The sequence below is a fragment of the Patagioenas fasciata genome, chromosome 5, assembly GCF_037038585.1.
Source record: "Patagioenas fasciata isolate bPatFas1 chromosome 5, bPatFas1.hap1, whole genome shotgun sequence".
Lineage (NCBI taxonomy): Eukaryota > Metazoa > Chordata > Aves > Columbiformes > Columbidae > Patagioenas > Patagioenas fasciata.
The window spans coordinates 29,418,663-29,443,462 of NC_092524.1; the positions used below are offsets into that span (position 1 = coordinate 29,418,663).

General features: G+C 47.7%; 1 protein-coding gene across 3 annotated transcripts in view; it reads right to left on the reverse strand.

Annotated features, from left to right (window-relative positions):
- Positions 1–431: 431 nt before the first annotated feature.
- LOC136102048 (transmembrane protein 263-like) overlaps positions 432–24,800 on the reverse strand; it is a 205,764-nt gene continuing 181,395 nt past the window's right edge. For 2 of the 3 annotated variants that reach the window (XM_065838823.2, XM_071809168.1), the window contains exon 3: positions 432–5,225. In XM_065838823.2, the coding sequence (XP_065694895.1) occupies positions 4,939–5,225 (287 nt within the window). In that variant the 3' untranslated portion in view covers positions 432–4,938. Of the gene's footprint in view, positions 5,226–6,920; positions 7,072–24,800 lie in introns of those variants that run through there. The other variant, XM_071809167.1, reaches the window with a different exon arrangement.

Genomic DNA, 24,800 nt, shown 5'->3' on the forward strand with positions numbered 1-24,800 from the left:
TCCCTTGCTTCCTCAGCTGGGAAAAGTGGCCATGCAAACCTGCAGGAAGAAGCAGCTGCTGTAGAGGCAAAATTTCCTGTCTTTGGCTGCCGAGATCCCACCTTTTGGGGCTAGGCCAGATGTACCCATCCTGAAAGTCCTCGTGCACAGTGGTCTTTAAACCAACACAAGAAATTGAGCTTAGAAGTGTTATCCAAACTGTTTTTATCATTCTGATCAGGAAACGCGCCTGCAGCAAAATGGCTTTTGAATGGCAGTTGAAAGCCATGTCCTAGTTTAAGCAGGGACAGAGATTCAGCCCTGCTTGGTGCCTCTTGTAGAGCCCTTAGGGGAGAGATCTGATTTCCCAAGGAATCTCTAACATCTTCCTTCAACTGCGCTTCCTCTCCTCATATTCTCCCCACTGGAAACAAGAGCCAGCATAACCAAGGTTTTTATCCTCAAATTTTACTGTAATTAAAATACAGAGATGCAGAATATTCCCAGAAACACACTGCAAAACAAACCAAGCAAACAAATTCAGTAGGAAACCAATTACAGACAATGAAATGATAAAGAACAAAAGTGTTCTCCAGAGCCCAGCACTGCGCACGCGACTGCGTGGCCGCAGTGACGGTTTTGGGTTGCCAAAGGGCTCCTCGGCTCCCAGAGAAGCAGAGCTGGGCCCTGGCATCTGTCCCAGAAGCGCTATGGCTCTCTCTAGCCATCTTCACATCCCCACTCATGCTATTGTTTTTACAAGGACGACTTTGCAACAGAGAAATAGAAATGACAGGGACAAGAGCCAAGGTGGGAACTCAGAAGTGGGCTGAGATCTTCCACACACAAAACACAGGAGGACAGAGGGGGGCGGAAGACATGCACTTCTGTCCCAGTCAGCGGAGGTCCAGGGGCAGAGTCACCTTCTCTGCCCTCCCAGCCAAGATGAGTGCGGATGTTTAACGAAGGTCTAGGTGAGAGCTTTGTAGAGGTCTATAGAGGTGCAAGACAGAAAGACAGGGGAGGGATGAAAAAGTAAGTGAAGAACAATGAGATGAGAAAAGGGAGGAGAGAATGTGCCTGTGTGCTCCCCTCTCAGCCGGGCCATGTTCCTTGGGCATGGGGAATGTCGAGCCACCTGGGGCACAGGGCTGTGTGCAGGGCCACATCCCACCTCCACCATGGGGAGATCATGGCAAAAGCTGTAGGGAGATCTGGGAAGCAGGGATGGTAAGGAGGGAGCTGATCTGGCGCTTGGAAATCTGCTGGGCTCATTGATCTCACAATCACCACTACTATGGCAGCAGGGCACCCACCAGGTGTGAACCAACATCACACACCGAAACCCACATTCATCCACTTCCCTTCCCACACTCTTCCCTAGGACAAACTCCATCATATTAATCTGCTGACTCAGAGCCAGTCCTAAGAAATAAATACCCTTCATGCTTCCCCTTTTCTTGCTCCCCCAGTCCTTGCCTCCTCCTGTCACCAGTCTCTCTTCACCTTCTCGCCATCACCTGAAAACTGGTGATCTTCCTTGTACTAATTCACTTTGACCCTTCCTCGGTGCTGCCTCCCCCTATTTTGCACCAAACCTCCGTCACCTCGTAGCAATGGGATTTACGCACAATGTAGTTTTTGCAACTCTTATGACAAAGAGGCGGTGGGAGAAAGGCTGCACCAGTGGCCCAGGTGGACTCTGAGCTGCCTGGAGTCTCCGTAGTGTGGCAGGGGGAAAAGGATAGGGCACCAGGAGCCAGCAACCTCCCCATCTCATCCAGGTTCCACGATTCTGCAACCAAAGCTGTCAGGAGGCATCTTTGCTCTTGGACTGGGAACACCAACCCAGCCCAGGGCTGGGTCACCTGGATGAACTGAGCAGGCCTGGCACAATAATAGAGACACGCTTTCCAGAGCCTTTGAGTCCTGCATAGCTACATATCCCTGAATGCCTGTTAAGTGGTGTGAAGCCCTGGTTTGGGAGTAGATTCAATACTGTACCCCTGCCTGCTAATTTGCTCTCTTTTGTTATTTATGGTCCATGAGATTTCCATTAGCTGGGCTGTAAGAACAGCCAATTCTGTGAGTTCCCCTCACACCTCTTCTCCCCTTCTCCACGCCATTCCTCAAGGAAATGGCAGTTCCAGACAAATGGAGAGATTTACTCCATTTACTGCCAGGACGCACAGAAGAGCAGAAATAAAAAGACAGGAAACCCTCAGGTACCCTATGGCCTTCCTTAATGTACCTTTATCCCATCTTTCATGCCTAGCTCTGCACAAATGGTGCCTGCAGACAGTGTCTTGGGAAGGATGTATTGCCTCCCCCAGCAAGAGCCTGTGTGGGGTACTGGTTAGCCAAAAGCATGATAAGCTTCCTGTCACCTGCCCAGGGTGGCTGGTAAATTAAGCCCTTAGATACCATCCGGGGCCTGGGAAAGGCAGTTAAGAAGAAGACTGTCTTCTGCCCCAGTTGGTAAGAAACCGTATCTTTCTAAGAGGGTTGGTGACAGCACAGCTACTTAGGCTTTTAGCTTTGGGGTTAGAGCTGATTTCAGGAGCAGTCTGTGATCTGCAATGAGAAATGAGATGTGCTCAGGGAGAGCAGAGAGCAGAGATCTGCACAGTACGAACTGCCCTCCTGCTCTGCAGGGTGTTTGAGACAAAGGAAGAACAGACGAGACTTCTTCTGGCCTTGCCAAGTGCCACGAGTGTCCCAGCAAAGTGCAGGCACACATCAAGGCCTGATCTTTCTGTGAAGCTGCTGCCTTCAGAGACAAAACCAACATGTCTGGGTCAACCTGGCCTTCACAAGAACAAAAGAGACAGGGAAAGGAAACACACACACATACCAAATGCTGTTTCCTCTTCAAGAAACAAAGATGTAGGTTAAACCACTCTCATGCTATCAAGAGTAACACACCGTGGAGATCAGCAACTTCTTGTCACTGCAAACAGCGGGGACTACCCAGCAAAGGGTATGGAGAGAGACTAACACCAGCATGACCAGCACAGGGAAACAGTTACTTAAATCAGGCCCAAAATGTGGATTTAATAAAGGTCAGAATCAAAACTACTTCACAAGCCCAAGAACATTCAGCAAAAATGGTGGCGGGGGTGGGGTTGTACTTAAATATTCCCTGATGTCAGAGTCCTAAGCACAAGACAGCAGCCAGGAAGCACAACAACCTCCAACGGGAAATGAAGATCAAGGAAGCTTGCTTCAATATGCAAAATATAGGGCAGAAAGTAAACGAACTGCATAGACAGGAAAAAGGGGATATTTCACATTCCTTTGGTTTCAATAAACTATGCTCTTGGGCAACAAAAGGGAAAACATCCTCTAAAACATGATTTTTACTTTGACCAGGACCCGATATAGAATCTATATGCTGGAAGTGCCAAAGATGACCATGTGAACAGCTCCATGGCAGTGGCATGGTTTTGTTTATCTGGCTGAAGACAAGCTTGTGGTCTGATACCTACACAAACTCTAACACAGATGCATATTTATAAAATACAGCAAAAGCATTGCTTCACTTGCCTATGCATCCAACACCTAATGACCTAGGCTAATCACCTGCCAAAGCCAGGAGCGGCAGAGTTAATGGTAGAGCCTGTGGCTTTCCTTATCCCGAGAAACTACAGGGGACCTTGGAGTGAGTGTGTGTGCATGTGTGTGTGTGTTTATGTGACGCCACATGGCCCCGTGAGCATCCTGGGCCAGGCTGAGGATGGCTGTGACTCCCAGATGAATGCAGGTGTCTGGGTTTCTGCGGCACTATGAGTGCGAGCGGGATATTTAGTGCAACACGGTCATTTAGAAGAGCCGGGCTGGAACTCCAGCAGCAGTGTGTGGGGGAGGAGGAACTGCTGGTGCCCTGTACAGGCTGGAGCATGCTCAGCCCCTTGGGGAACACACAGTTCAGCCTGCTCATGGTCAGGCCACCACTCCTGGGGTCACAGGGAAAGCTTCCCCTCTCACCCTGCAGCAGAACTTGGGTGGTATTTGGGAACACACTTGCTCATGGCAACTAGTGACATCTGTGGAGTGAGAGTGTGGCCTAGAGTCAAAATGCCCCTGTTGCAGATGGGGATTCTGCCAGGACTTCAAGGATCAAACCCAAGGGCTCAGTTTGTCTCTCTGTGGAGCATCACCACCTGTGTTGCAATATCACAGAGGCCTGGCAGATACCACTGTCAGCTGGGAATGGGAACACGCAGCAGCTTTCATCCTCCTGCCTCTCACCAAGAAAATCTGTGCAAAAGCTGATGGCCCAGGACATATGATACCCTTGTGTGTCATCATCCTTGGAGCTGCTCTGCTGAGCTTGAGGGTTCCTTCTCTGAAGGGTGCAATTCAGCCACGCAGTGATTTGGAGCAGCTTGTGGGATAGGCCCTGCAAAGAAAAGGTAAGAGGTGCAGGGCAGGAGGGAGGCTTCCCCCTCTTCACAGTATCTCTCCTTTGTGTCAATGGGACTTTCTTCTACAGTTATTCCCCAGGCAGACCTCCAAAACACACATCCCAGAGCCACGGGAATGGGTGTTTCAGAGGCTGTCTTCCCAGCTGAAGTTTAATTTGACCCATACTTCAAGCCAGGCACAGTTCCTTCCCCTCCCATTACTCCTTCCATCTCCAGTTAGATGAAGTCTGACACCCTCTCCTGCCCCTTTGTGCTTACAAAAGCAAGAAGAGAGGAAGGAAACTGTAAGACAGAGACAACAGTGCCTTTAAAGCCCTCGGAGTAGAGATGGTTCCCAGTAGGTGACGGGAGTGAAAGGCATTGACAGCGGCTCTGTGAGCTCTGAGCCAGGCAGGCGGTGCTGAGCAGGCTGCAGCTGGAGTCTGCTCAAGTGCTTGACCCTCCCTGAAGCAGCTGGTTCCAACTCAAAGAGGTGCTGTGTAGGGGGAGAGTATGGGCAGGTTGATAGTTTGGAAGGGAACAGTGATGGGAATTAGTCAGCTTTGTCCTTCTTCTTTGCGGTGAAAGGGACTTTGCTGGTGACTGCGCTGCCCACGGCCCCAACGCCGCCGGTCACTGCCGAGACGCTGCCCTTCACCAGTCCAACGCCAGCAGCGGGGACGCTGGTCACAGCTGTTTTGGTGAGCTCCAGGCTCTTGCTGCCCACCCAGGCAACTCCTCCCAATGTGGCCCCCACGGCTCCCCGGGTGATACTGAATAGGCCGCCTGTCACTCTCCAGATCACCCCTGCCTGCTGCTGTGGATGGTCCTTGCTGACATCTGTGGGGAGAGAGAGAAAGAAAAAGTCAGAAGAGTCCACACTGCAGACCTTCTCCCTGGGCGCCTCTTCCAGCCCCGGAGAGTTCTCCACCACAGCACACACTCCCGTGTGTGCAGTGCCTTGCAGCCCCAGACCTCTTGGTGCCTGAAGGAGGAACCAGGGCAACCCCAGGCCTGCAGCACAGCAGGAGAGGACTTTGGGAGGGTAGAGAGTGGGAGCAGAACTGCCCACACGACAGAGAAGGGAAGAACGCAGCTCAGTTACAGTCCCAAACTTGCAAGTCTCAGTGCTGCAATGCAAAGCAAATCCCAATAACAAAAGATGCAATTCCCCTCCCCTGCGTGTTGGCTAACTCCAGTAAATCACGAAAGCGAATGCCAGCATGGGAGGCATGAACTACAGACAGCAACAGCTGATGTTTGTATGGCCCCCAGGTCCTCCGAAGCATCTGTTTGGAGGCAGGTCTGCACTAATGTCAGATGAGGGACTGAGGCACAGCACAGACCTATCTGCGACAACTGTAATTGAGCTAGCACAGATAGCAAACTGCAGGAAAGATACAGTGACACAAACGTCACCTCAGGTTGTACAAGCCCTCCAGAGATCTCAGCTATGTATTTAATAGTGTTAAGACAGTGCTTAAGTTGCTATATTATGTCACTGCTGCTTTACCTGTGCCAACTGGATCAAAGCCAGCATGATATACCCACCCAAGCTGCCATCACACCTGCCCACAACGCTGCAGACATAACGTTCACAGCTCACCGCTTCTTGGGAAAGGGCTGACTCTGACCTGCTGCTCATGGGATTCAAACCTGACAGCCCTCACGCCATCCTCCACACAATCCCCTTCCTTTGCATCAGCTAACAATGCTGCACGTAGGCAGCGAAGGAGGAGCTGCTCTTTTTGTGGGGCGAGATATTTTGGATACTCTGACTTCTGATTCACTGACAGTTCTGTACAAGAGATGAGTTACTAATAACTGCAAAAATATAATAAAGCAATCCTGGCAGGAAAGAAAGCAAGCGCCAGCTGGGAATACAGTATCCCTGGAGCAGCAGCAGGCCTTCTGACGACTACCTACTCAGAAGACAAGTTGCACAGCACTGATGCAATAGGAGGGCTTTAGCCCCCTGCTAAATGTGCATCCCATTTCCTGAGAAAAGGGGAAATGACAGGGATGGAAGTGGCTTTCTGAAGGCCTGTGTAAAAACACGGTGCAGTCCTGCCTCTGCAGAGAGCCCAGGACAGAGGCTGTGACAGCAGTGGCCAGTGTCTCCGGGCAAAGCACTGCAGAGGCACCTGCACGGCACAGCCTCATGCGCGTCCGTCCCCGGGCCCAGGCACTGGGACAGGCGTTGCACATGTCCCTGGGACCAAAGAGGGAGGCAGCCCACGTGCGGCACCCCGGTTCAGCCGCCCACCCAGACTGGGCTGCACAAATGCACACAGAGCTAACCCAGACAGGGGGTCAAGCTTAATGCAATTAATGGCAGGTAGCTGAGGGCTGCTGGCTGAACTCACTTTCTCTTTTGAGATCCTAGCCCTTCCCCCTACACTCTGCTACACTCTCAGCTTCCCCCACGCCCTTTCTCTAAAACCCCCCGAGAAGAAAGCCGCCCTTGCTTATCCAGCCCAGCAGCAGCTTGTTTCCTTGATTGTTAATAATATTCCAGGAAGCGGAAAACTCCACCTGGAAATCCTTCTTTGAGGTCTCCACCCGCTGTCACTTCCATGCAGATGAGAGCCGACACTGGTGCACGCCATGGATTTCCTTTGCCAGACAGCAAAGACCTTGGGAGTGCTGGGAGGCTGGCCCCACCGCTCATCACGTTGTGGGGCCTTCGCACGCTGCACACCCTGGCTGATGGAGATGTCAGACCTCGTCAGTCTAAGCAAACATATTCCCCTTACTGTTACTAACTTGTCTCACACAGTGTCTTTACCACATTTACTATTCAGAGTACTTCTGCCAAGCTATCCTGTGAATCCTCTAGAGTAGAGTCTATCATCCCATTGTCCACGTGCCATGCAACACAGTAGGGTCTCTAAGTGCTGCTTGAAAACAAGCTTTTTTCTTTTATTTATTTTTTTTTAAACAAACCAACCAGAAATCTGACAGAAAACAGCAGCAGCAGGGCACAGATTTTATCCTTGGAAGCACCAGCTGCCCTGGGGTGCTGGATGCACACAGCTGGAGGGACAATCTGACCTTGCAGATGGATCAGAGCTGCTGACTGTGCTGCAAGTGCCAGGGCAGACGGGAGGCCAGTCAGTCACACTGGGGACTCTCAGATTGCACCACCTTGTCTGTGGGGAAGGGGGATTTTCCAGGCCTCTTAGGAAACAAATTAAGATGTCTTCAGATTCAAGTTGCCAACTTTCAGGCACTTCACATATTAGTTTAAGTAAGGTGATGTGATTTGATTCCTCTGACTGCATTTCTAGCCAGGGAAGAGAACGTGGCTTCTTCAGAGGAGGCTGTGTGCAGTAGCTTAAACTAGACTAGGCGTGAGCCTGAATTAGGCCGGGTGATGATCCTTTCGTAGATATTTTTGTCCTGGATTCTTCTAAAATCTGGTAGATTTTGGAGTCTTGTTGAAGCAGTATGTTTTCGCTTGAGCTTCTCCCAGGCTGTACAGAGCTGTCCCTTGGGTAGGTCTCAGGACACTGCCTGCGAGGAGTCTGGTGTTCACCAGCTCTGATGACCTGGAATAAGTCTTAGGTTACACATCTGTCTGATAATCTAGGCAGCAAAATGGAGTTTGAGAGGGGCCAGTACATAGTTTCTGGAGTAGCCTAAGCAGCTACAGTTCTACCCAGTATACAACACATTACTTGCCTATTCCTCAACAATTTCTCTAAGTGCCTTTTTGCTCCTCTCCCTCAACACTACTGAGACCCCATGGCTCCATTTCCAGTTCAGTTTCCAGCCCCACAACTGCTGGATGCAGCTTATTCAGTACAGCCATTTTTGTGTATTGTGCTCAGACCAAGGGTGGGGAGAACAGAAGCTGCCAGAAATCCATGAAACTGTAGAGCAAGACCCTACTCAGTAAAAATCAGACTGGTCCTCCAAACGACCACCATCCTCTGAGGACAGCAGGTCTTGTGTTCCCACTCCCCTGTCTGGGGAAGCAGGATCCTTTGCATCCCAGAGGACTGCAACGCCCAGCTGCAGAATCAAGAGCTGTACCAAAGCAGCAATAATCTTTGTGGCTCTTCCCAGGTAAACTTGCATCTGAGGCTACCTGGAACCCCTCTGTAGGAGGATTCAGCTACCCAGCTATCTGAACAACAGTAGTGTGAAAATACCTTAGATGATATGTGAATGCCTGCAGGTGTGTAGCCCGGGACCAGAGAAAAGGAGGCAACTGCAGACAAGATTGAGGGGAGATGTTACTCTGCCAGCAAAGAGCTAAAACACATCAGAGAAAGAGTCAGGAAATACTAATGAAGAAAGACAAGGACAAAGGTTCCTTCTGATTAAGACAGACAGAGACAACAAAGCTGCAGCATGCTGGAGCACCAGTGCTCATACGCTGCCTGCACCTGGCCTGCAGCATCTCTCCTGGTCCTTAAAACTCTGAAGTAGCAGGGAGGAGGGATGGAGCACCTGGCCCTAGGAGGTGGGAGGCTGTTCCAGAAGTCTTCCAGTGCAGAATAGAAGTTGTACCATTAAAAAAAACCCACAAACCAAACCCCAAACCAAACACCAAACCCAAACAAGCTCAGGTTTGAATAGATGAGAAAAGATAAACCCTTGTGACCCCAGTCACAACGGGCCACATCCTAACCTGGCAGCAAACCGAAATGGGTCATATTCGTTCTATATTCCAGATGATGTGTCAAAAGCTTTCTAGCCATCCCTGGTTAGTTTGTCTACAGGACTGCAATAAACCACACAGTAAGCTGTCATGTAAGATAAGGATCAGATTTACAGTGCAAATTAGTCTCCCAGACAATGGAGTGAGCTAAGCATTTTGTTGGCACAGAGGAGCCCAGATTAAGGGTGCGACAGACAGCAGAGATGAAATACACAAAATAATCAGAGAGACAGACACACAGCCTGAGCAGGGGAACAATTCTGTTCCCTGGGGCCAGCCACAGCCCATGCTGCTCATGAGAGCTTTTCACCATCTGCCAAGCCCTTTATCCTTCCATCAATGACCTGGCCTTTTCAAGGGTCCCTTCAGCTTTGGTTCACTCCGTGTCAGCTTAGAACAGAAGAACCAGGAGAAAAGGAGATGAATAAAACACACTCCTGTATGAACACCAGCTCTTTGGGCTGGGGTTGACTCCCCACACAACAGGTTCTTCTCCTAGGCCACAGCTCTCCCAAGTCCCCACTGGCTTCTCTGCAGAGCAGGGCTCCTGCCTGCTGGGGCTCCAGACAAATCTGGGTTTTCTCCTCTGATCCTGACGGCATCTATGGCTCAGGGCAGAAGTGAGATCAGTATGCTGGTAATGACAGATACAACTTTCAGAACTGCCACAGTGACTCCTCGGGGCTTTGCATCACATTTATTGGTGAGACGAAACGATAGCCTTGTGCTGGTGCCCACCACAAATGCCACAGGTGTTATTCTTCCCCTCGACCCGTGATAAGACAGGCACGGAGAACTCTTTTAAAAGGATTAATACAAGTTGTTCTTTCCTCCTAACTTACAAGAACAACTTCAAGCCAGGAAAGCCATGTCAGGGAGCGGCACATATGGTTTTGCATCTTCACGACACTTTGATCCCTGCTGGGCCCCAGGCGAAGGAGCCGAGCTGGCTCAGAGTCCAAAACGTAAACAGCCAATGTCATCAGTCTGTCCCTCAGCAGAGGAGAGGAAGGGATGACGTCATTAGTTCAAGCCTGAACTGTGTCTCTGGCAGCTATTAAATAACCACTGGTGGATTTAGGCAGGTTCCCCTACCTAGACAATGTCTGGTCTGGAGGAAGGAACAAGGGGTGGAGGCTCAGCTACCCACACAGGCTAGTCCCAGCTTTGCCCAGATGATTTTTAAGCAACACTGAGCAAACCGCTCTGACGTTTGTTGCCTCTGAACCACTGAGACTGGGAATGTGCAATTTTTTAAAAGCCTTGGTTGTTGAGTCTCCACATGTATGGGAGAGAAGTTTCCAGTCCTGATGTTTCTTAGAGAAAAACCTGAAAGTTTGATTCAAGTGCACTCGTAAGGCTCTGAGAACCCCAAATGGATTATTGTTATTTTTAACCTAGTGATTTTTCTGAGCCTACCTCAATTTGAAATGCATGGGGCTAGCACTGCTGCTTCTCTTCCCCTCCTGTAAAGCGAAACTGAAGTTAATGATCCCTATTTCCTTGTATTGCTCTGCTGCCACGAAGGTTAATTAGGTACAGTTAGTGAGATGCTTTAAATGGGGAGATTGTGTTTCTATCATCATGACTGGTGCTGACAGATTCCTGTTGACATTCTCAAGTGAGACACCAATGACAACTTACAATTCTTTGGAGAGGCTTCCAGTTTCCAGACCAGTCACAAATGCATGAGGAAAGCTTGTCCCCTCCACACACCAGCTTGCTGTGTGGAGCTACCCAAGTTTATCCTGTAGCTGTGACTTTCCATTTGGGTGATACATTCCTCTTCCAGTACAAGCAGCTGAAGCAGGCAGAGACCAGTCTGAGTACAGGGCACAAACAAAATGCCGCTGTACGGCACCTCACAGGACCTTTCTTCAGGGAATGGCCAACAGCACCTTCTTCCAAGCCTCCTGACCGCAGCTGGAGAACGCTTAGCTGACCCTCATGAGGCACAGCTATACTGAGCATTTATGTCTGAGATGAAGGAACTACCATTCACCTCCTGTCATTTTAGGATCAAAGATGTAGATACCTGCAGTGTCACAGGTGAAGCATTAAAGGGAGCACGACAAAGTGTTTGATCTTTAAACACTCACGCTTTGCTCCCACCATCAGTCCCATGCTGCAGCTGGTTGGAAACGCCTTCGCAGGCTCGGCAGCTGTGGTCTCCCCAGCCCTGCTTCACCCAGGCGCTGAACGCTACAAAGTAAGACGGTTGCCACCAGCTAAAACCCTAGAAATGCCACATTGAATTTAACCCTTGAGCTCTGCAATCAGCTAGACACACTTGCTTCTCCCTGCAAAAGGATGGTTCGGGAAGCTGCTGCACACAGCAAAATGGGGGCAACTGTCTCCACCACCCAGCTCACCCCAGGGCTCTTCACTGGCACAATGAGCTTTAATTGTTCCTTGCACATGCCCCAGGAGCAGTATTAACTGCTGAAGAATCTACCTTGAAGCACTGAGAGAGAAGGTTCAGGAGGGTAAATGAACAGTGATATGGAGTGGCTTGTTTTCCTTGGCTGAGCCTTCAGGGAGAAGCAGATGAAACTCTGACTCTGGAAGCATGAGGCTTAGAGTTGGCTGGGAGTTTTCTGACTCTTTCTGGTGGGAAGCGTTGTCTCACCAAACCAGAAATTGTTCGTAAAGACATGGTGGTCTTGTTGAAACTTCCACTGAAAAGAGAACTCAGGGAGATCGGCCCCAGAGCAGCTAATAACCCAGTGGTTAAAACATTTGACCAGCAGTGAATCAGCCCAAGGACACCCCCCAGCCTCACACACACTCGCTGAACAGCCCAAGCAGCAGCTGAATGCCATTTTCAGTCTTTTTTATTGAACTGCTTCCCTTTGCAAGAAGAGACATTAATTGGAGAAGGAATATAAACTTGACCTCTCACTTCCCAACCACTTTCAATAACAAAGCCAGGATCTGCCCTGAGATGAGTTTCTTATTCTTGAAAAAAAACAGTTCTTTTGCTTTGCCCTTCTGTTTTCTTAGTCCAGAAATATTAATATCTCTTTCATATAGCTATAACAGCCTGTAAGGAACAGCCAGAGTCTCCCTTCAAACAGGATTCCCTGGGGCTTTTTTGATTCTTAATTCCTTATTTCGTCTCTAGGTTCACAGGATGTTAGCTACTCTAATGACACAGACATGGTCTTTAATGATGCTGAAGACCAGGATGGCCCACAGCCCAGAGGTCATGCTCCTTCTGCTCTAGAAACATGCAAGGAAGTTGCAGGACAGACAGCACTGTCTATTAGAAAGGACATGGATCAGGTACGAGCCTGGACACCCAGCTCTGTTCTCAGTGTTATTTGAACCAACTGTTACCTCCCACCACCATGTACAGGTTGTAAGAAAGATGAGCCCACAGGCGAGTCCTAGAGCAGAGCTACAACGCCTACTTGGGAAGAAATATGGACATAACATTTCTATCTCCATTGCAACATCTCTTTTTCTCAATGTCAAATATATGCAGGAGGTTAGGCTTTTGCTCCTGGTCAGAAAGGTCACTAAAAAACCTACAGGATGCCTCAAGGCCACTCACAGTGTGGAGAGATGATCCTCAAAGGCATCAGATTGCAACTCGCCCTGAAGGACAGTACATGACAGCTGCTTCCTCCCCACCCTCGCCAACCTCTGGGTCCTGTGTGAGAAACCGCAGTGGTGCATTATGGCAAGTATGGACAGCTATCAGCTGGCCTATGTCTTCCTTTTCCATTGTGTTAAAGGTATCAAAAGTGTCCATCACACTTTTTTGAACTTCTATGTCCCTGTCTGTCTTCAGTTACCACCCTCTGCTCCATCTACAGCTCTTGAGTCAGTCAAGAGGCTTGCTTAAAAGCCTGGCAAGGAAGAGCACATGAAGCTGCACCACTGGCTTCTTTTCCTACTGGAGTCTCACTGCTGCGACACCGAGATTTTGGATCGCAAGGACAGGAATGGCCTCTTGTTGTGAATATGGTCTCTTGATCTCACTTGGGGATCCGTGGGTGGAACTGGAATAATCCAGTAGACTCAGTGATTTGCAGTGGCCTCAAGCTTTAATGGCCTGAGGAAGAGAGCTTTCAGACATGAAATTATATTCCTTACAAACAACCTTCCTAGCATTTCTGCCTAGGCTGAAGAGACCATCTTTTTAAGCCTACTCTTTGACCCATGCAAGCTCAGCTCTTGTCAGGGCACATCACCTACTCTGTCAACTCTGTAACAGCGGCTGCACATTCTTTATTGAGCTGCTTTCAGCTGCTTGTGATAGTACCTGGCACAAAAAGACCCCAAATGAATCAGAGGCTCCTGTTAAACAGCCTTGTTAATTCAGCTCTGATAAAGACACAGGAGAAAAAAAAAATCAATATTTGTAAAATGAAAAAGGACAAAATCCATAGAGAAATAAAGGTCATTTTCATGGTTCTATGAGGCCCTTACAAACAATGGAGGGTAAACAACATAATCCAAGCTTATGTAAGAAATGACTTTTCTTCCATGCTCTAGTGCTACCCTGTGTATTTTAAACAAAGGCAGACTCAGCTAAGCCTCCTCTGTCCAGTGAGGCTAGAATTCCTTCCCACAACAATACTGCTAACTCACAATTTATCAAAAAGTGCCTGAAGTTTGGTCTCAGCAGCAGTCTGGGAAGGGGCATGAGAGTGAAAGACAGTCATGTCTAACCAGCAGGAAGGTGCTACAAGCTGCCAAGATCAGACATCAAAAGTCTGCTTTGCTTGTTCATCAACTGCCGTGAATATTTTGTGTAGTCTGCTACCTTATTATTAAAGGCTTAATTTCTCTAGCTTATGAAGATACATGTTTGTCACTCAAGCATTTTACAGCTGAGGTATCTTGAGAATTTGTCCAAAAATACTCCCAGTAAAGCTGAGAACGTATCCTGCCTTGCTAAGACAGGAAGACCCAGGTTCAGGCATTTCTTCTTCCCACTCCTGGAGCAGCTGAGCCATGGATGCTGATGCTTTCAGTAGGATGGCTGGCACCAGTGAGAAACCCAGAAGTTCCCCATTTATTCTGGTTATGTGCTTCCCACACCTCCCCTTCCCCCCACCTCAGGCATCTGAAGGAAATGAATTAAAAATGGACAGCAGCTCAAAAACCAAAGCCACAAATTTTAACTGACCTAAGGTCTGAGTGAAGATTTTTCAACTGAAACGACCCATTCACATCAGAGGCTATTCAGGAGTATTTCTGTCCATCCAAAGAATAGCAAGGCAGTTAATGTAAAGGCTGTGTGCTACAGAAGCAGTTGAGCTGGGGATTTACTGGTGAGGCACAAATACATCTGTCTGCTCACACTTGAGCATGGCAGCAACGGGCAGGATGGGACCTTTGTTATTCTGCTGGTGGTAGGTGTTTGATGGCATAGTCTCAAAAACTCATTCCCCATCTTAGCTGTCTAGGGGAGTGCTGCAGTGATGAGTGGGCAGATATGCTGCCTCTGGGAGCAAACACATGAACAAGCAGAGCATCCCTCTCCTACAACCAGGCTGAGCAGGGAAGGACAAGACCCATCCACACCTCAGACCATTAGATCTATTCCAGTGCAAAAATCACGCCCTAGCTCTACACCCAAACCTCTTGTGTGTCCCCTCACCTCTGTTGCTTCAAAGTGAGCCAGCTGGTCCTACCTGTCGTGTTCCTGGTGAGCCTGCCACCTGGAAATCTCTGCCCTGAAAGCATAAATTAGAGGTAGCACTAACACTGGCCAAGGAGACATCAAACTTCCTCCTCTGTGCTGCACAGACAAAGAGCTGCTGCTTAGGAGCGTGAAGCTGTGTGACAGTTCCCTTCACTTCCTTCCATATTCATGTTTTTGCTCTTTCCAGAGCAGATTTCAATATGGTGCAGCAGGGATCCCATGCGCACTCAGCTTCCTGGTGGGTACTGAAGGGTACTGCCTGGTGCTGCAGGTAAATTGGATTTCTTCTTTGATGCCATGGCAGGAACACCACGGAGGCAGGGTCTAGTCTGGTTCTGAGACATGCTGGGATATCTAGGCCTCCCTTTGAGACAAGTGCTTCATGTAGTTGGAGGCATATCTAGAACAAGAGATACTCTTGCCCACCTCTCTGGCATTGCCACCAGCTCAGCCTCACACTCACAGCCCCTCCTGGGAGGTCTAAGCTTGCTTCCCCCACTACCCACCAGTGATAAACAGGCTTTGCTTTGTCACCTCTTGGCTTTCCCATGAGTCAGTCTGGATTCTTGCTCAGGGTATTCCCTGTCACTGCCTAGAGAAGACTGGTTGACCATAAAGTACTGGAATTCCAGCGTGTGCGGGCAGGGAGCCTGATTTCCTCCCTGCTCTGTTCCCAGTTCTCCTGAGGAGTTTCTAGTATGCAGTGCGTCTCTGTGACATCAAACAACCTCCCACCAGTTTCAGCAGGACCTTCCTTATCTCAAAGGTGTCCCTTCACCCTGGTGATCCCAGTTCCCAGCAGGGATTTCATGTGAGACCAGTATCAGAAATATTGCTAATGCTTCTGCTCTCATTAATTTTATCAACTGCTGAAAATCCTCCCATATGCCTGACTGGGACAGCAATATGGTGGGGAAAGCTGAAAGCCTGGAGAACCTGAGACCCTGCCAGGATTGCCGCCCTTCTCTGGTACCTACCTGTTTCGAATCGCAGCCATGCAAAGCCAGACTTGCTCTCAGAGCAAAGGGCTCACTGGAAAAATTCAGCTGCACACCTACAGCAGCCTTTCAGGTCTCCACATTAAGACAACATTTACTGTCTTGATTCTGTAACATAGCCCAGCCTAGCAATGCTGTCACACTTCTGCTTTTGGGAATTGAAGAGCAACATTACCCTCCTCCACAGATTCCCCTTAAATTTTCTTCTGTGGTTCTGTACACATGGGAAGCAATGGGGCAGAATGATTAATTCCTTCAGAAATGAAGGAGTAGCCAAGGATGCTTTCAAGTACCATGGTACAGAGCTGTGTGATCTGTGTGTCAGGTACTTTCCCAGCTTTCATATCGAAGTGCTCAGCTCAGCTTGTGGTCCACATGCATGCACATGCTACCCTCATTCTCGACTGGCCAAAATCTTCAAAAACTCCAGATTCCAACATGCCACACTCCAGTTTGGCTTGTGTAATCATTACAGAAACTCATTTGCACCTTTATTTTCCTTCCTTTGCTTCCAATCAGATGCATAGAGGGAAACACTTGGAGTGACATGAATCTAATCACAGTCTGATGGCACATCAGAAATCCCATCAAGCTATCTTCCAGTCCCAACAGGCCCTCCACTGAAAGAAAACAACTTGTCATGGCCTGGAGAACCCTTGTGTACATTGTGTCCACAGCAGGGATTCTTAATGGCCTCAGTAGTCAGAAACTGGGTTTTATTTTAGGAAGCACAAACAAAAATCCTTTCTATTTAAATACCCTCCTAGCTCTTAATGGTGCTTTTCTGAACTTTTTTCCTAGCAACAAACCAACTCTGTATTAAGGAATTCCAGGCAGGAAAATCTTAATTCTCCAGCAGTGCTACAGCAGAACCCAAATGGCCTGGGAGACCCTGCACACACATCTCACACCTGCTGTGCACAAGTGCACATCTGCTCAAGCAAAAGCTCTGGCAGCAGGACATTCAGAGTCCTGTTCGCCATTCGGCCAGAACAACCTAAAGGGACCACTTCAACCCTCAGAGACCTTCAGCTTGGGAAATCCAGCTGACACCACCAACCCCAGCCCAGGCTGCAGATCTTGCCACTCCTAAATGCTGAGTCCTGTTTCTGAAATGGACTAAAAGACACATGGCCCCTTATCCACACCTTCTAGATTTCTGCTTCGCAAGTTTTGTCAAGACTCCTGTGGCTGCATTCAAGCATCTTTCCAGCTAGAGGCCATCCTGAGCACAGATAGATGCTGTCTGCTGAGCAGTGAAGGCTGCTTTTCCCCTACAGCAACAACTCGGCTGGCTGAACTCGAGCTGGCTGATGGCAGCACCTGGATGCCATCCAAAAGCTGTAAGTTTCTTGCAGCTGAACGTGTTTAGTCCCTCTCCTAAGGCACAGTCTCCATTACACAGCTATTGTTTATGACCCCAATTATCTCCCAGAAACTGGTCCTTGCCTGCAGTTAATAACCAAGGCTAAGTGATCAACTGTTAGAACTCCAGGAAACTGGTTGTTAACTTCTCTGTCGACCAAGTTCAGTCTCTTACTGCTATTAGAAACTCAGATTAATGATGCATAACGGAGATGAACTCTCCTGTGACACAGCTAGGTGAGGGGGAAAAGAATCACTCCTTTTTCCTGGAGGTATCAGCTGAGCAGGGAGCAGACCAGTCCTCCTTTGACTCTTATTCTCGGCCTCCCTGATGGCTGGGAGATGACAAAGAACATCTTATTTTGCAGAGTACTTTAAACTTTTCTTGGGACCTGGATAGCCTGGGCAAGATCTATATGTAAAATGGGCTCACTCTCCAGAAACTGCTTTCAGAGACCTCTTCTAAACTGGAATTCCTACTCTAGTTATTTCAGATTTCCAGCAGTTAACAAGAGCAGGCTAATACTGCAAACCCCTGTGGGGCAGGAAAATGAGACTTCACTTCAGAAAGAATGGCTACACAGACCCAATGTGCGGTGTATAGAAATGTATCTCAGGTTTCAAGGGGACATCTATGTCCAGTAACAGAGGTATTGTCAGCCTTTCCCAGCCTACTCCTCACAGGCTCATTTGTAAAGCAGCCCTCCAATAACTCATCAGAAAATAGTAGCTTCAATTCAGAAAAAGCTAATACCGCTTCCCTGTCACAGCTCTTTCTTGTCTTCTGAATGCTAATGGGAGACCATCAGCCTCACACTCACAGGCTCACAAGGGCCATTAGGTATCTTACGGGACATAATTTTCTCAAGAGATTCACCAACCCCTACTCCATAAAGCACGGAAGTCTGATTTTGGGGAACTACCCTCATGGTCTTGGGCAGCCAGACTGTCCCAATCCACACAGAGTCACTCTGAGAGCATCAGAAAAACAAGCCGAGGCAGTGCAGCTGTGCAACTGTGGGGCTCTGGGACAAACGGACAATGACACAGGAAGGGGTAAAGTAGCCAAAACAGGAGTAAGGATTCCTAGCACAACATTAGGAGTTGGCATCTACAGATGACTTTGAGTGCAGTGAGCTTGGAGTGTGACTGCCTTCTCCTGCCACCAGATATGCAGGGAACAGGGGATGGAACAGGGCACCGCTTGCTGACAGGCCTTCTGCAGCCAGCCTCTCCTGCTGAGACGCCTGCCCCTCCAGCTCCATTCTGACATCTGAGGAGTCAGCACTGGGACAGCTGTTGTTCAGTACCCCTTCATCAAAACCTGCTATATGCTGTCCAAAAGCCATTTGTTCTCCTGCCACTCCAAGCATCAGCTAGGAAGAGTCAGACAAGGAAGGAAATAATTTGGGACAAAAGAGGGCACCTTTGCCCATTTGATCAACTGCTGGATGATGTAAGACTGCAAGAATGTGTCACCTTGGGTGAGAGTCAGGTGAGGATAGATGCCTCTGTGTTATCTGAAGATGGTGAAGGAAGACCCAGTGATAGTCCGAGGAAGCAAAAGTTTTTCTGGTGGCATGAAGAGGACGCAAGGATCATCCTGCGCTGATGGAACAGCACTCAAAGAGTGGAATACGTCCTGCAAAAGTTCACTAGTGCTTTTTCTGTCCTGCCCAGTCCACAAAGCCCATAACTACACAAACATGCTGACACTTTCTAATGAAAGTGGAGCACTATTTACTGTGTCTGTCACTGCCATCAACAGAGAGGCTCTGCTAGCAGACACCCCAGCACCCAGCTGTCCCATGGAGGCACCTGAAGTGCAACTGCAACAAGCACTAACCAATGGTTGTGGTGTGATGCCATGACTGTAAGTCAACGGCCACAGGTCCCAACACCAGTTAGTGACCACATAACTCACAGGGACCCGTGTGCCTGTGTGGCCCAGAGGGGAGCTGAGCAGCTGCTGAGTCCTCAGCTGCCGTCCTCCATCAGGGCTTGGCAAGAGCAACGTGGCCACCACTCCCAGAGGCTGCTCAGGCAGCTTTAGAAACACACTCTTTCATCCTTATGCATGGATTTACTTATTCACGTATTCTCAACAGAAGCGCTAACAGCCATAATTGGATCCATTACTGGGGTTATTAGAGCTCTCAGTCACTGCTGTTGCAGCCTCGTGCAGTGCTGTGGAAACGCATGGGAAGAACAAACAGGGCACAGGCACGGCCAGCGGCAGGGGCTTTAAAATTTGTAAAGCTGTTGCTGTGGCAACTAAAACAAAATTTCTGGCAGGGACTGCGAAGTGTGGGGAGCTGTAAACTTCTCCGTTGGTGGAAAACATTGGTCATGTCTCTGGAAGGGAGGTGGAGGAAAGACAGAAAGAAGGACTCTTTTCAGAGACTGCTGCAGCAAGAGCCAAAAATGATCTGCTTGCAAATTTGTCCTTATGGAAAGCCCTGATGACGGTTGGATTCTGCATACCAGAGCTTCCCAGGAGCCAGTGCCTGGAGACAGAGCTGGCAGGTACGGAAGAGCACTTCTAGGTATTCACTCCAGCTGGTCTTGAGCGCCAGGAAAGCAACCGAACCACTCCACAGATGCAGGCAGTGCGGGAGTCCACTCGCTTCTACCTCTACCTGCCTCCTCTGTCCCACAACCTACCCAGGGTCTCCACAGAGAATGAAGCTTGTCTGGGAATCAACCTTCATTGAGATGACCGATTCTGGAACACCAAACTTTCCATCCATTAACAGTGGGAAATGGAAAAGCAGTTGTTAGGTAATAAATACTAAAATTTGGCTAGAGAGACTGAACCTGACCTCAGAACACATTGTAAGTTTTCAAGATACTCAGTTCCCTCTGAGAGACCAGGACAGCAGTAACCACCTGGATGAAATGTCACATATCCCAACAAACTTCAGAAGGTGTCCACTACTTCAACATTTCAACGCAGATTGCAAACTTTCAGGTTAAGCATCTTAAGTTCATGTGTAATTACAACGCAGGATGTGCAAAAGCAGAATCAGTGTTGATTTATTGTTGATTTAGGCTAAATTAGCTGTGTTGTACCACCTATTTAATTTTCGGGGAGATCTCCCAGTTCATGGCTGAGCCTGCTTAGATGGCACAGTCCAATATCTCTTGCCCTTCACCTTTCCAGCTCAAGGGTCATGGTTGATTAGTTTGTTACTTGTGAAGTAATTCATTTAGTTTGGAAACTCAGAACAGCACAGACGCCTGACCCAAGACACCAAATTTTCTCAAATTTAGTGTATAGGTTGGAGCTAACAAATAGGGGCTTTGAAAAAAAAGTTCAAGAGTGACAGTGGATGCTGCCAGCAGAAAATTTGCCTGCTGAGAGATATCATATAGGCAAAATGATTCATGAGGATTTTAGTTTTTCTCTGGAGTCAGCAGACTTTATTGCAAGTTAGACTTGCTTGGTGGGACTGATTTCCACTGTGAAAGGAGCAGAGAGAATGGGGAGGACAGAGATATGGGACTAGTGTTGGGTCAGCACGGGGGATCGGCATCCAGGCAGCCCCATTGTCATGCCACCCGTCCCCTCTCCTCTGTCCCCTGCTGCCACGGAGGCTCATGGCTTCCTGACCCCGGCCCCCACGGCTCACACAACTTCACTGCATTAATGACTTCAGTGAGAATTTTTTAAGCTGACTGACAGCAAGCTGGAAGAAAAAAAACCACAGAGGAGCCATGAAATTGCACCGTTGCCAAAGGGGAGCTTAACACAGGGCAGGAAAGAGGCACTGGCCAAGGGCACAGGACATCTTGAAACAGACACCCTGGGGCTGCTCTGCACAGCATTAAGGATCACCGTGAGTCTCCGAGGTCAAGGTAAGAAATGAGCACTTGCAAAGCTCAGTGAAGCTTATACTTGCAATACAACTCTAACTATCTTGTTAATCACAGCAGAAATCCTTCAGTTTTGCTATTCCAGCCACCAAAAGGCTGCAAATTCACTGCTCAGTCACTTAACCCCCAACTGCCCTAAATGGCTTCAAAATTTTACACTGCCTCCTTATGACCTCCTACCTTCATTCCTAGCCTACAACACTCAGATTAGGACTTGTTAACAAGGAGGTTTACAAAAGAAATGTAGGGCATTACCTGTATGCAGGCTTGAATCTCTAATATAATATATGAATGTTGTTTGTGTAGACAAAGATCTGGTGTTTGCATAAACATCACCTCTATCCATACTTCTGTCATCCATTGAGGTGTATGGCATATATCAAAACCTTACATATTTTATTCTGGTCAATGGAGTTCATGGTGTGGTTACTTCTAGCGAACCACAGAATTTTTTTCACTGCAAACTACTTCTTTTAAAGTAGTTTGCTGCTTTGAGACACACAGACTTGGGTTTAAATGCTACAGTAAGGGAGAAAAAAAATCAGTCTATCAAACAAGAGAAAGGTAGACCACACAGAGATCACTTCTCAATTTCCAGAGTCACTGATGCAGTGAAGATAGATGTTGCTTGAGAACAGGCTTGTCACTGGCTTTGGGTGGTGAAACATCAGCAGCAGTTAAGGTTGGCTGGAAAACTTTCACTATGTACACATTATAATTTCAGTCTTGGCGTTAGAGCTGTTAACACCTGCATCTGAGCATTTCCAAACTTTTAAGCAGTCCTAGGCCTTGAGAAAATAGCCTGCTCTCATAAATCAGGACCCTATCATAGTTGATTAAGTAAAAACAAGTTTTACTTTATATTCATAAGTCTGAAGGGCTGACCGCTTACTTAGGAAGTCTTGTTAATTATGAAGAGTTAAGTAGCAGAACTTATTGTGAAGCACACAGTCTACACATATGATGTCTCTGAATATAAAGATATCAAATATGGAGACTACTTTTTCACACTGATCTTCCCCCATATAGGAATATAAAACCACAGGATAATCATTCAGGCCTCCACTGTCAGGTAAGGTAGTGGAGCTGCAACAGCTTACCAATGGCTAAGCACGTTATTCATCCTTGTATAAGTAACCAAATCCCATTTTTAAAACAGTTAGGTTACTTGCCCTAGTACTCGGATTCCTAAAATCTTACTGGTCTTTTGCTTAGAAACTTAATTTGCAGCCTAAATTTATTCATGGGCCATTTATACCCATTGCCTCTTGTGCCAATGTTGTCTTTCAGTTTAAATTGCTCTTCTCTCTCCCTGGTGTTTACTCCTCTGATATATTTATAGAGAGCATTCATATCTCCTCTCAGCCTCTCTTTTGCTGGATTAAACAAACCATACACTCCTAGTCCTCATGTATACAATGGATTTTCCATTCCCCCCACCACCCCAGAAGCCTTTCTTTCTACCTAAATGCCAGGTTGATGTCAGGTTTTTTGCACATAGGTGTTTGGTAGCATGCAGAGAATTTCAAAGTCATGTACACTGTCTTCTCCCTCAAAGGACAGCTTGTTTTATACAACCTAGGATTGAATTTGGTTTTCAGTACATTAATAGGGTACAGTAATTTATTTCATTAACTAACATACTGTAAGCCTTCTCTTTCCTCACCTCCCTAATGAGCTCTCAGCTTACACCATTCATTCTTGTAATCAGTCCTAGGTGTAGTGTCTTTTTTTTTTGGTACTGTTAAAAATTTTTACATTTCTATCATTTTGGTCACTGGTCATAGGTTTTTGCTGTACCATATCCAAGTATGGCTACCAGTAACAGTACTATGCTAACTGCTTCCTATCATGACTTTTCGTACCTCCACACCCAACCAAAAAATCTATGCCGGAATCTAGAAACTGCTCAAGTCATCCCAGGTAAGTATCTGTTCCGGACTAGGAAGAGGAGCGGTTCTCCTCCAGCTCCAGCCTCCACCAACTGAGAAAACCAGTTTGTCTGCATGTGGTCTCCTCCCAATACAGGCACAAGCTACGTTCTGCTACTGCCTGAGACTCCAAACCCTCTTGCCAGCATGTTGAATCCTGGCTGTGCCACCGGGGACCTGGGGAATGAGCCCATCGCCCAGGTGATGTTTTTGCATCGGTCTGACTGCGAGGGTGAAAGAGGGGATTGCTTCCTGTGAACGAGCCCACACTCCTGTTCTAACTTGGGTGGGCAGCAGAGAACTGTTCGAAAGAGAACCATCATAACTTTCTCTGTCCTCATAGCTCTTGCAGCTTCTCATGTTGTGAAACCATTGAGGACACGGCTTTTCACAATCTCCTCTTTCTGACATCTCTTGCTCACTTTTGGATGGTAGGAAGAGAAGCACTACTTTCTTCTCCAGCTGTAGCCCTTGTGCTACAGAACCTGACTTTCCTCCCCTAATTACCTCTAATTTCTCCACTTCTAATTTACTTGTTTTGTTGAGTTGGAATTCTCGAGGGCAGCATGGCATTGTGAATACAGCACTCAGGAGAGACCGCAGAATGCAGCTATAAAATACAATGTTAGTGATACCTCTCTCAGATCCCTCACTGCCTTGCTACCATGACAAAAGGCATTTGGAAATGCTTATCAATAACATTGATTACAGCCCAGATGCTTTGGCGAGATAAGTATCCTCTAGAGCTCATAGAAGCTGCCTGTAAGAGTCTTGCTTTAGCAGGACTCAAGTTGTTTCAGATTACTTTGGGCCAAAAGCAAATTGGTTTATTAACACTCTTTCCATATGGGGCTAGAAACTGAAGAGCAGAACGAAGCTCTTGTGGAAAGGAAGAGAACAGAAAAGCCTGGTCCTGAGCAGGCTGTTTCCAAACCTGTTTACTTAACTATTAGCGAGGGTGGCTTCTCCTAATTTATTTACACAGAATGTTTCTGTAACCATCTGCTCTTAAGCTAAACGAAAAATTATCATCTTTCTCCTGCCGCTGCAGAGACTCCCTTGGATGTTCTTAATAATACAAAAAAATAGATCATTTTAATGCAGACAGCTTGGCTAATAAAAATGATCTGTACCATTAGTAATTATGCCACAAATACAATGCAAACAAGCAGCCTTTCCCTGAAGAGGCCAAGCATAAAACACCCCTCGCACCAACCAGGGGCCAGAGACGACAGCGCAGCAGTTGGACTTGGCTTCTCACTTCTCTACCAAAGAGCAGAAAGACAAAGAGGAGGGCAGTTTAATTAAGTTACCGTTACTCACTTCTTTAACAGGCTTTAGGTCCTTCAGTCAAACCTGCCTGGGCGCCATTTTTCTAGGCAGCTTTTCTCTAGACTATTAATACAAAGCCATATTCCTGAAGAGGGCTACCTGGGTTTACCTGCTTCTACAGTTCTCATTACAACATTTAAGGCTTGGATGTATCCCCCCTTTGCTGTGAAATGGGCTGATGTGGCTAGCGCCAGTCAACACACGGGAAACTGAGGCAGAAAGCAACTAAAAGTAACAGCAAAGATGACGGAAGCAAGCAGTGAAGCAAGAAAATTAATTCAAGACAGGAAACCATTACCAATAAATTGAAAACATCGCTTTAGGTAGGGTCTACTTAAAAAAAAGCCCTGCCACAGGCAGTTTGCTAACAAGTGGAAGGACAGCATTACTGGCCCACATGTTATTGATACTATTGCAGTGTGGCCAGCACCAGAATAGCAGGCGTGATACCTGTATGTTCCTTTTCATCAGCTGCTGCTCTCTTCTATGAATGGCAGCAAATCACTTAACCTCCACGACTCAGCTGCCTCCCATAAAACAAGCAATAAAATGCTGAGAAGTTCAGGGATGAATGAAAGGAAAACA